The sequence below is a fragment of the Gadus chalcogrammus genome, chromosome 19 (assembly GCF_026213295.1).
Source record: "Gadus chalcogrammus isolate NIFS_2021 chromosome 19, NIFS_Gcha_1.0, whole genome shotgun sequence".
NCBI lineage: Eukaryota > Metazoa > Chordata > Actinopteri > Gadiformes > Gadidae > Gadus > Gadus chalcogrammus.
The window spans coordinates 2085590-2096852 of NC_079430.1; the positions used below are offsets into that span (position 1 = coordinate 2085590).

General features: G+C 42.7%; 1 protein-coding gene and 1 long non-coding RNA gene across 4 annotated transcripts; both read right to left on the reverse strand.

Moving 5' to 3' along the window:
* Positions 1-1210: 1210 nt before the first annotated feature.
* LOC130372194 (uncharacterized) lies at positions 1211-3781 on the reverse strand. The gene is made up of 3 exons (XR_008893311.1): positions 3475-3781; positions 1715-1823; positions 1211-1266 (listed from the first exon to the last, which is right to left on the reverse strand). It is a non-coding gene; the product is annotated as an uncharacterized LOC130372194 (long non-coding RNA).
* Positions 3782-5922: 2141 nt separating this feature from the next.
* rpl28 (ribosomal protein L28) lies at positions 5923-8794 on the reverse strand. 3 transcript variants are annotated; one of them, XM_056578027.1, is made up of 5 exons: positions 8771-8794; positions 8196-8283; positions 7910-8033; positions 7201-7319; positions 5923-6047 (listed from the first exon to the last, which is right to left on the reverse strand). In XM_056578027.1, exons 2-5 carry the CDS (start codon positions 8274-8276, stop codon positions 5958-5960), a joined length of 414 nt encoding a protein of 137 aa, XP_056434002.1. In that variant the 5' UTR covers positions 8277-8283; positions 8771-8794; the 3' UTR covers positions 5923-5957. The 3 variants fall into 3 exon arrangements, with proteins under 3 accessions (XP_056434002.1, XP_056434003.1, XP_056434004.1); XM_056578028.1 differs by having other exon boundaries at positions 8690-8782; XM_056578029.1 differs by lacking the exon at positions 8771-8794 and adding an exon at positions 8568-8696.
* Between the last annotated feature and the right edge of the window lie 2469 nt (positions 8795-11263).

Here is an 11263-nt window from a genome sequence, read left to right on the forward strand (position 1 = left end):
GTAGCTTGAGTTAAGAGTCTCACTGAGATAACAGACACACTGATCCATAACACTGCGGGAGGCACAGTTGGCAGTTGGGTGGGGGTCAGGGAATGGTAGAATGGGTACCAGATGATTATGCCAACTTGACCTGAAGATGAATACAAAACAACCATACAAACCATTGAGGTGCTACAATGTGGAGCATTGAGGTACTGTTTAATGAAAAAGTAAAATACTAACAACTTCTCCTTTTGGTTGCAATGCCACAGTGACCCAAAGTGTTGGCCATGTAATCAATGTCGGCTAATGGCGAGATTGGCCCTGTTACACAACTTTCTATTGTGTTCAGTGAGTCTACGTTAATTATGGGGCCAAGCACAAAGAGTGAGGCCCCTTTTTGTGATAGGGGGGGTTATTGCCAGAAACCCCTGCCCAGCAATCTCCTGAACCCTTTGACCTACAGTCATGACATGTTGTTATACATGAGTGACACATTTGCCACAAGAACCTATGATGTCCTGATAGATTTACTGAAAATACTAAAATCGCTAAGGATGCTACGCTTTAGACTTAAGGTCAATTCTTTGGTGTATGGAATCTATGGACCAATATATACCATATTGAGAAGGTACGTTTGTATGTTAAGAAGTGCGAATGATGCATGGAAAATTTAAATTCTAAATTTAAAAGTAAAATCACTCATATCAGGACCGACTCGTAGGATTTTGAGGGACAAAATTCTGAAGATGTAAACAAGCATTGGTCAATCGGGGTGTGGCATCAAAATGGGCGTGGCTTGTGACAAAAATGACAAAAGTTCCTTGGCCGAATGTTCGATTTTAGCAGAACTAACTTTTTGACGGTTGGGGAGAAGGCTAATTGCTCAGTAAGATGATGTCTATTGACCCAAGAACATGGTCAAAAGACCACCATTTTAGAAGACAAATGTGGGATTAATTTGATCCAAATTACCATCAAATTCAGTGCATTTAAAGTAACATGGATTAAGATTATAATCAGTCCCAGATGTATCCTGATTGGACGGGGGCGCTATAGCAATCTAAAGAATATGCAAACATTTTACAAGAACATCTCCTGACCTTTGATCTACAGTAAGTTCATTAAAGCTGCCTTTAGCTTATGGTTTTGGTGGTAGGCACGGGGCAAAATAATACTCACCATGTGCTGACCATTCATTCCACATACTTCGAGCATCCTCATTATGGTTGTCGCTATGGGGGTCGCTATGGTGGTCGCTATGGTGGTCGTTATGGTGATTCTCATCTGGATGAAAAGCAGAGCTAGCTTGAATAACAACATAATTAAGTTAGAAATAAAGACAGTACTTTAGGGACCATCTATATGCATTAGAATGTGTTAGGAGTAAAATGTTAAGACTAAGATGAATTCAACTAAAACTGAGCCAATGGGGAGACTCTTAATGAAATATTTTAGATATGCAAAACAAGCACGAAATTAAGAAAAAAACGTGTCACACCAATTCATTAGAGATGTTGACAAGGGAATTAATTTTGAATAAGCTTTATTCAAAATGTTTCAAACTGAAACAAGTGATGTTCATCTTGAACAATAAATTACAAATTTAAAATGAAATACTTAATAAAGAAAATAATGAATTAACTGGATTACATAAATACATAAATCCAATACTCATTGTGGATGTCTGTTGGTAAATTGAAAATCCCATATATGTTTGGCTGTATCACGTTACCATTCGAGTGGTGCCACAGCATTCTCTTGAGCTCTCTGAGGGCTTGAGTGAGGTTCTCCAGCTGGTCGTGAAGGTGGATGTTCTCTTCTATCAGAGCATGGATGGTGTCCTGCAGCTCAAAAGTAGAACTTTGTTTCACCAGCAGAACCAGAGTTAAAAAAAGCAACACTGGCCTAAATCCTCCCATGGCGACCACAGCATTGAATATCCAAAGAGGGGAAAAAAGCATACATCTTCACAAATAACTAGCTATCAATCCCAGGTACATAAAGAACTAAGAGAAGAGCTGGGTGTCAGCAGAGAAACCATGGGCTATCTCATCAGCCTCACTCGGGGAGGAGTAGCAACAGGGTTTTTTCCTACAAAAGCGTGACAGGGAAAGCCGCCAGTGGGCGACTCTGGAATAAATCCAAAGGTTTCTTCACCACTGGTCAGTCTCTGACCATAAACTGAATCGTTGCCTTACTAGTTTTGATCCATATTTAATATACTTACAAACACATGAAATAAATAACTACCAATGACACGCGAGTCACCTCCCCCTCCTATTGATCGATGGTAGCAGAGGGCATGGCGGCAGATACGGAACATTGTCCAATAGGTAATCGATGGGGACATTCTGGATTTAATTAATGGGAGCTGATGTTGGCACGTGGGTCAACGTGGAGGGGAAAGTCAACCCCACCAAGAGTACACATCTAATCATGACCTATCCATATATAGCTTGTAGATTCATATTAATAGATGGCATGCACTGAAAAGAGTATATTTAACAGAAGCCATGAATCAGAACGGTTTGTATAACTCCTGTATCTTATTTAGGGGTAATTTTAGGACAAACACAAGCCACTCATAAAACGGGTCATGGGTCTGTTCTTTCTATGTACCTGGGGAGTAGTCTTATCTTCTCTAGTTTACACTTCTATCCGTGCCTCGGTACAAAGGCAGACACTAAATGGGTGTAAAGAGTGGGAGAGTTGCCCTTAGACAGTGAGGATGTGAGTTTCAAAAACAGGTCTCATGCTCAGTTAGGAGTTTCAAGTTTTGATAATGGCTGTGACAGTGCAAAATATGGCAAATAATATGGCAATATTTAGAAAAGGTAGATTTGTCCCCCCTCAAACAAAACTAAAACAATTATTTTTTAAAGGTTGAAAAAATAGGTAATGAAAAACATTTCAAGGGGCTCAAAACATATATATATATCCTTCTGACCTGTAAATACGTTTCCCAATCATTTCAGACACCACTATATTGGACCATACCATCTTAACCGCACAGTCACAGGCGCGTGCGCAGGCACGTTACTCTCACTCACGCCTGGTCCATGGATCAGGTCTTGTCAACCTTGGCCCAATCACACTAGGCCATCTGTACCGTGCCTGAGTACGTTTGCCCCCCAACGTCTACTCTAGATCATTTGGCTAGTGTGGGCACGCCATCCGTACCTACTTGATGCGGCCATGATGCGGAGTCCACGTGCCCAGGGGCCCGATATCTCATAATCCGTCTATGTGGCGGGCTGTGCCACGTTCCAGGCAGGCTCTTGGTTGGGCCTTAAAACGTGTTTTTCCGACCCGTTACCCCTGGCGAGTTAGCTAGCTAACATGAGCTAGCTGACGTTTGAGTGGTAATGACGCATTTACCGGTAACGTTATGACAATGGATCGCTCGCTAACATCCGGGGCAGCTGGAGTGATACTGCTCTTTGGACTCTTTTATGCTCTTAACATGGAATATCTCCAGGGGTTCAGGTTCACCTTTGAGGCTCTTAAGAAGAACCTGATGGAGCTTGGTTCCAACAAGATGAGCTCCAAGATTCGCAAACTGAATGGTGAACTCCACACTGCACACTAGTGTGTGCCATGTGTACACATGCTTGTGTGTGTTTGCGGCCTGCAGAGTATGGGCACCTGTGCTTTTGTGTCTGTGTATTAAAGGAGACATATTATGGTGTGTTTTCCCAACAATTAAACATAGTATTTGAGTTCCAGAAAACATGTTTTTAAAGCTGTTTGCTGGAAATAGCTTTTACGAAAAAAAAAATTGTCTACTGCTAAGTCTGCTATTCCCCTCTGTTCCAGTCCCTTCAGAATGAGCTGTTTCTGGTGTCTGTAGCCTTGATGCAAATGAGCTGCTGCCCATTGACCAATGAGCTGTCAGACAACCACAGCATGGAGGAGAAGGGATTGTTGCCGTTTGCTGACTCCTAGAGATCTATATATAATGTAACATAATAATAATATTATATACAGGTATTTATATAATCTATCTAATATCACGGCCAAAAGCTATGTGCGCCTCGGATGATATTATGAATAATAAAGACTGTCTGACGTCTCTGGTACTTCCAAAAGTAAAGACTCGTAGTGGGGGATATCTCGGCCATGGTTGAGAAGAATTGGGGGGGAAAGGAACTTTTGCATTGACTCTCTGAAGTCCATGAACCGCGACATGGAGAAGAAAAGGATTGTACTCCGGGAGCTGAGCTGCCGGACTGCCGCACTGCCCCGCGCCGGAGCTGCCGGCCGCTGTCAAAGCTGTCCGGCCACAGTCCGGCAGCTCCGGACCGGCGGTGTACTCCAGCCGATGAGCAGCTCCGCCTGGGGAAGCTCGGCGGCAGTCCGGCAGCTCAGCTCCGGGAGGGAAATCCCTTTCTACTCCATGTCTCCTCCTCCCGACTTCCCTTCGGCGGGGTGAGCTCGGCGCCAGAGAAAGGGATTGTACTCCCGGAGCTTAGCTGCAGGGCTAGCGCCGAGTTCCCCCCGACGGAGCTGCTCGTCCGCTGGTCCACAAAATCTTAGCGATGCTCTGATTGGAGGGGAGTGGGGAAGTGGGAGCTAATATTCAAATGTGCCCCCTTCATACGTAGGAGGGGGCGCCGAAACTGACTCGCTCGTTTGGTAGCTGGAGGCGGGCTGCTTCCAGAAATGCGTATCTCACTCAAAAAATCATGTACAGACTGATTTCAAAGTTTGTATGCGTGTGGGAGCACCATCTACCCATAACAACACCCCATATCCCAGGAAAAGTGCTGTTTTCATAATATGTCCCCTTTAACCTGCTAGCCAGCACTTTACGAGGGGGAGAACCTCAGCGGCACTTAGTTGCACCTAGCCACAGGTGCTGAAGCCATTTAAGACTATTATATTGTTGGGCTTTGAGTGCATGTTTTGAATTTAGTCGTTTGAGGGTCAATACTGCTTCCAGAGAGCAATATTTAATTTAATTACAGTTCAGATTTGATAGAGCCTGTGTATAGGCTTATTACCATGTGTGTGTTTGTTCTGGTTCATTTGCTTGGTAGGCAATCTATTTTTTACTTGACTTGCATTTCTTAAAGATCATTACAGTTTATATCCGTGCTGAAAACACAGCAGCAGATTCAGATGCCGTCTTGATAAAGACTGCCCTTTTAAGGGTAGTCTTTATCAAGATCTGCATCTGGACAGGGAGATTCCAGTCACCAGAGGGTGATAAAGCAGTATACCATGTTGGTTTTTAGAAAACATAGCATCCTGCCCTCATGGCCCTGTCCTGCTCTCTCTATCCTCTTCTCTCCCGCCTCTCATCCTCTCCATCCTTTCCGGTTCCCATCTCCACCCCTCTCATCTGCTCCTTTCTCATGTTAAATATGTTACGGTTCATATGTTAAAGATGAATAAATACATTAAGTTTGATAGCCCAAGTGTCTTTTTTATAGTTTGGTTATATGTAAATAAATTAACATGTCAATGCAAACTTTAATTCATGTTAATTTAGTTGAAAGTAAATATAGTTTGGTTCAATAACTGAAATGTTGAGAAAATCATTTGGATCAAGGCTAATAAGGTTGGGTCAAGTACAGTATTGCTGTTTACATCAACATAAAATAATCAGGTCATAACAAGTGACTCAATTTAAATTCTGTGAAGTCAAATATATCAGATGTGATATCTGGACATCATTTTTTTTAATTTGAGCATGGTTATACTTTTTTCAGTGTATATATATATTTACGATCAGTACAGTCGAGTTATTATTAGTAATTCAAAAATTGTAAACTCCTATACATAGCAATTTTCGAAACGGCTTGTAAGGCTCAAACTCACAGCTGGTGCCATTTCATGGGACCTTTAATATCAGCCAATTTAAATGTTTACATTTTGTTTGTATATAAACCCTCCTGCTCCTAATCCAGCAACAATAAAACACAAATGACCAAGCAGTGTTTTCAAAATGTTTTATTTCAGAATTATGACATTTATGCGGTCTTGGCAGCCCTGGTGCGCTTCTTCCTGATCACCACAGGCTTCTGGCTCTTCAGGATGGCACTGGCACGACGCAGAGCCGCCTGATGGGAGAGCAGAGTTTGCATTACAAAACACATTTCTAAAACTAGAAAAGGGGGCGGCAGGATAGTCAAATGTTTAAGTTCATCACTGGCAGGCGAAAGGCTCTTGGTTCAAACCCCAACATCCAGTCTACTGATTTAGGCCTCCTTGAGCCAGTGAACCGTACTTGATCAATAAAGTCGCCATGTATGACATTTCAACTTGTCTGGCTTAAAACTACCTGGACATATACAAGGCAGCATTAATTAAAGAATACCTGATGGAACACATTTGATACAGATTTCACAGCCCAACGTGCATAGTCTGATTATAAATCCTCCTGAGGGTTATAGTAAACATAGTAAAGTAAACATTTATTTGTGTTTCTGATTATGTTATTTTCTCTCAACTGGATAAATAAGTCAAATCAATATTTCATTTGCTGGTTTGAAATTCTTTATCCTCTCCCGAAAGCGTCAAATATTTAAGACTCATGAAAATTTGATTCAAGACTTAAAAAACATATGAACTTGTCGTCAAAACCACAAAGTAAAATATAATAATTTATCTGGTTGCAAATATATTAAGATAACTAAAAAAGTGTTGACGGATAACTGCATGCAATGTTAAAGCTTTGATAACACTGGCCGTGATCAAATTATTTACAATAACGAAACAAAGAAAGCACATTAACCAAAATTGTATTAAACAGGAAAATAATAAGTCTCACTTCATGGGGAATAGCATGCACACTACAGTAGTGCTCTGAAGCACTGAACCCAAACTACTCCCTACAGCTCGATGGCGGAGCTCTGCACTCCTGATGGAGGCGTTCGCCATGGGATCAATTAAGTATCAAGATATTTAGGCAGGTATCCTACTTAGAAGAACTCAAATTGTTTTCACCAATGTTTACATATCAAAAGTCAGTTGAACCGTGTTGGTGTTACAGCCACACTAGAGTTCCATTGGTCAGTTTTTTACCTGCTTTTCACTCTACGTTGAAGGACTGGGTTCGGCTTGTTAGAATGTATACCTAATCTCTTTATTTCTGCCTGTCCTTGTGTATGGAAAATCCTAACTATTGAATAATTGTGAATTCTGGAGGCGTTGTATGTTTCTCTGAAAAGGACCACCCATATCCTAATATTGGCCAAGTGTGGAGTCGCTCACCATGCGAAGGTCTCTCCTGTAGTTGTTCTTGCCGATGATGTGCCTGACACTGCTCAGGGTGGCGCGGGAGTTCTTGTTAATGGTGATCTTCTCGTATGTGCTGACAGGCTTGCGTTGACCTGTTCAATCGGAAGCAAGTATTGTAGTGTCAACATTAAGAGACAATCTTCAGGATGATAAAAGCCCCCCCGAGCCTTTCTGGAAAGGACTGCTCACTTACTATGTCTATACTGTCCAATGAAGCCATAATGATTGATAACTGTTTAAAACCCCATATTATCCACATCAGCTCAGTTTTCAATTGTACATAGTGCCGCTGGAAATAGCAAGGTGGCACGAAGCCACCATCGCATTGTCAGGGAAGAACTATATACTAAAGGGCTGATTATGGTTCCAAGTACACGCAACACAAGGACCACGCAGACGCTTCGAGGCAGTCGTGAACCTGTTTTGGTTGCGTCTGGTTTTAGTGAACGGACCAATCACAGCCCTTGCTTCTGTGTCACCTCGACGGATGGTTACATTTTTGAGAGGCGCATGTCAGGCCCTTGCGGTGGACGAAAAGAGGGTCCGTAACCCCCTTGCGTTGCGTGAACCTGGGACCATCATCAGCTTAACTTTCTTTCAGGGTTGTTAATTTGATTTATATGGCAACAATTTATAAATATCACTGGCTACATGCTGGAAAAACCCAGATTCTAATCCTAACCTGCACGCTTCTTCAGGACAACCATGATTCCTTTGCCGTCAGCAGCGGGCTGCACACCCACAGTCTTCCTGTGCACCAGGCCATTGAAGCGGAACGAGTTCTTGGACTTCAGGTTGTTTGGCTCCTGTTCAACAAATATACAGGGAGATAAATATCACAACAGATATAATACACATTCAGAATTAAGGTTATAGGTATCATTTTGAGATCATTTATGAATATCCGTCAGAAGATTTTCTAGAAATAGCCAGAAAGGGTTTTCAGTAGTAACTAATATACCACTCACGGTGCTGTAGGTCTGTCCGTTCCTCTTGATGAGGAAGCTGGAGCAGTTACGAATAACCATCCACTGCAGGTGAGAAGACATGGCGAATCTAGAGACATGGGAGGACGGCAGACGTTTATTTGTGAGGCTCAGTTGAACAGCACATCAAATAGTCAACCCATCAACTAAGCTGACCAGCGCATGTGTTTATGAATACTAGAAGACAGCGAGCAGCGAGTGCTGTTGTCCACGGACATGAGAACAGATCGGTTGAACCATTTCCTAAAATGATGTATACGGTCATGGTCACATCGAATAAAGATAATCTTTGGTTCAATGTTAAATGCCAGCACTAAATGTAGCAATGCTTCACTCGTTGCATTCAATGCTAACCAATGCTAAGGCCCGACCAGCTCACAGGTTATCGCACATATTATACCATCTCAACGCTTCAGTGTGACAGATGGCACACAACGTCAAAGCAATAATAATATACCCATCAAAAAACGCCTTACTTATAATAGCGAAGTACCAAAAATGGGCCGTAAAGTAAAGGTTTAGAGGTGAGCCTCAAACACACGGAGCGACCACGTTACCTTAGCGCGGAGGGAGAGGAAGAGAAAGGGCGGAAGCCGGATAAAATGGACTCTTTCAAATAGCCCTCCGCATGGACCTGAACCTATTTCTCGTCATCTCAACCAAACATCGTTCTCTAATGCACTCAAACGTGATGCTGTAAGTGTAATAGTTTAGTTATTTTTAAATGCAAATTTTACGAAAGATTGACATTTAAATTATTCATTGTAATGTGGGACTATATTATCGGTCAATTGTTGGAGGAATGTTATTTGACTGCTGGTATTACTAGTGCGCCCCCTGTTGGCCTGGAGTGTGACGGGAATCATAGAGTGGCGAAGTCACGCCCGTTCCGGTAGAGCCCATGGGACCTATGAGATCGAAAAAATATGAATGGATTTCAATGGAGAGAAAGTAATTATTGGACCGGGTTGAATTCACTGCGGGTCTCTCTTCTTATATCCACCTCAATATCCTTCTCAACACTCTCTGATCTCACTAAAAGGCTAGCAGCACGAAATCAAGGGATATTTAGAATAGAAAAAAAAAAGTGATTAATCGCGAGTTAACTATGACATGAATGTGATTAATCGAGATTAAATATTTGAATCGCTTGACAGCAATATATATATATATATATATATATATATATATATATATATATATATATATATATATATATATATATATACTCAACCCATAAACCGTTGCGAATATATATAGGCCTATGTGTGTAAGGTCTGTCTCACTTGTATTCATTTCACTCTGAAATAACTTGAATGGACCTTTAGATGTCTGGGGATAAGCAGCACTAGCCTGGCACCTCCCACCTACCTACTTCCGCTAAATTTTCATTTCACTTCAGTACTAGGTCTGGGTCTGCTTAATATGAATGCGTTCCATGGAAACCAGATTTCTGGCGGTCCAATCAGCGAACAGAGGGAGTGGCTGAGAACGATGACGTCTAGGTCGCGCGCCAGTTTCAGTTGTAGTCAGAGGACGACAATGGAGAAGGATACGAGAGAAGCTATTCGGTCTGTTGTGGGATCGCTTCCGAAAATCGATCAATTAAAGCCGGAGCAAGAACAAGCTTTGCAGGGTTTTGTTGGTGGCCATGATGTTGTGGCGCTTCTCCCCACCAGGTTCTGGAAAAGTTTGATTTTCCAGCTGGCTCCGTTAGTGGTGAAGGAGCCGGTCCCGTCGCATGACATACGTCACGACCAAACACAATGCGGTTGGTTATGGCAGATCCAGAGTGGCACTGGGCAGATCCAATCATTTTAAAACTTCTACAGACACCCGCCTCCAAGTGAGTGAACGTTTGTCAATTGAGCAGTTCCAGACCTTCTGTACAAATGAAATGAAGTACGATGGTCTGGTAGGACCAGGCTAAAGCAGCACAGCAGTCAGGAAGCTATTTAAATCTATAATAAACGGTTCATTTTGTATACTCATGTAAAGCATTATGAAAAAATGTGCATGCACAATAAAGCGTATTTTCTTTTTTGCATTTTCTCTCTGGGCTAAGCCCCGGAAATTTCAGAAACCCAGAAACACCCCTGACAGAGTAACAGAATAGTGACTACAGCCCCCACACCAGGACCACACTCAACCCCACACTCAGCCCGCACACTCAGCACCACCCAACCCCACTCAGGCCCCACACCCAGCACCATTCAGCCTCCACACTCAGCCCCATCAGCCCCCACACTCAGCCACCACACTCAGCACCACGCCACCTGGGTCGCTGTGCATTATTTAATAGCTGAACTGAAATGGGTTTTGTTTATGTTTCAATATTGGCCCGTCCTGCGTGTGGTTCCCACGGGACCGACAGTAACGTGGTGACGTCATCCAACAGACTCCTCCATTTGCGTAACGTTGACCACCCCCTATCTGAACCGCTCTGGTCCCGGAGGTAAATGTCCCATTATTTTCACCATTTACTTTTTGTAAAATTGTTTTATAAAGAGTTTTAAGCTTGGAACAAAGCCAATCGTTCTTCATGGTAGTCGTGACCATAAAACGTTTGATTCGGGGCAAAATAATTTGGAAACTGAAGAAAAGGCAAAGGTACAAGACTGTGTACACTATTTTTCACTATTTGTGGAAGATATTGCCGAGGGGAAGGAGGTAAATGATGAAGAGTAGGGGCCCCAGGACAGAACCCTGGGGAACACCTGAGGAGACGGGGGAGGGGATGGATTTAAAAGACTTTAGTTGGACAAATTGAGTACGGCCAGAAAGATAAGATGTGAACCAGTCAAACGGAGTGTCTGTGATGCCAATGGAGGATAGTCTGTTGAGGAGTGTGGTGTGACAGATGGTATCAAGGGCTGCTCCAGGAGGATGAGGATGATGAGTAGTCCAGAATCAGCTGCCATAAGGAGGTCGTTGGTGCTTCTGATGAGTGGGCGGAATCCGGACTGGAACTGTTCGTAAAGGTAATTGTCAGATAGGTGAAAATGGAGTTGGGAGGCAACTGTTTTTTCCAGGATTTTGTAGATGAAAGG

What these genes read in the sequence shown, in the direction of transcription:
- rpl28 (XM_056578027.1), bottom strand. Translation starts at nt 8,276, where the DNA reads ATGTCTTCTCACCTGCAGTGGATGGTTATTCGTAACTGCTCCAGCTTC. An exon ending in ACGGACAGACCTACAGCACC is followed by an intron (nt 8,034 to 8,195) that starts GTGAGTGGTATA and finishes TTTGTTGAACAG; the next exon opens with GAGCCAAACAACCTGAAGTC. An exon ending in ACAGGAGAGACCTTCGCATG is followed by an intron (nt 6,048 to 7,200) that starts GTGAGCGACTCC and finishes CTCTCCCATCAG; the next exon opens with GCGGCTCTGCGTCGTGCCAG.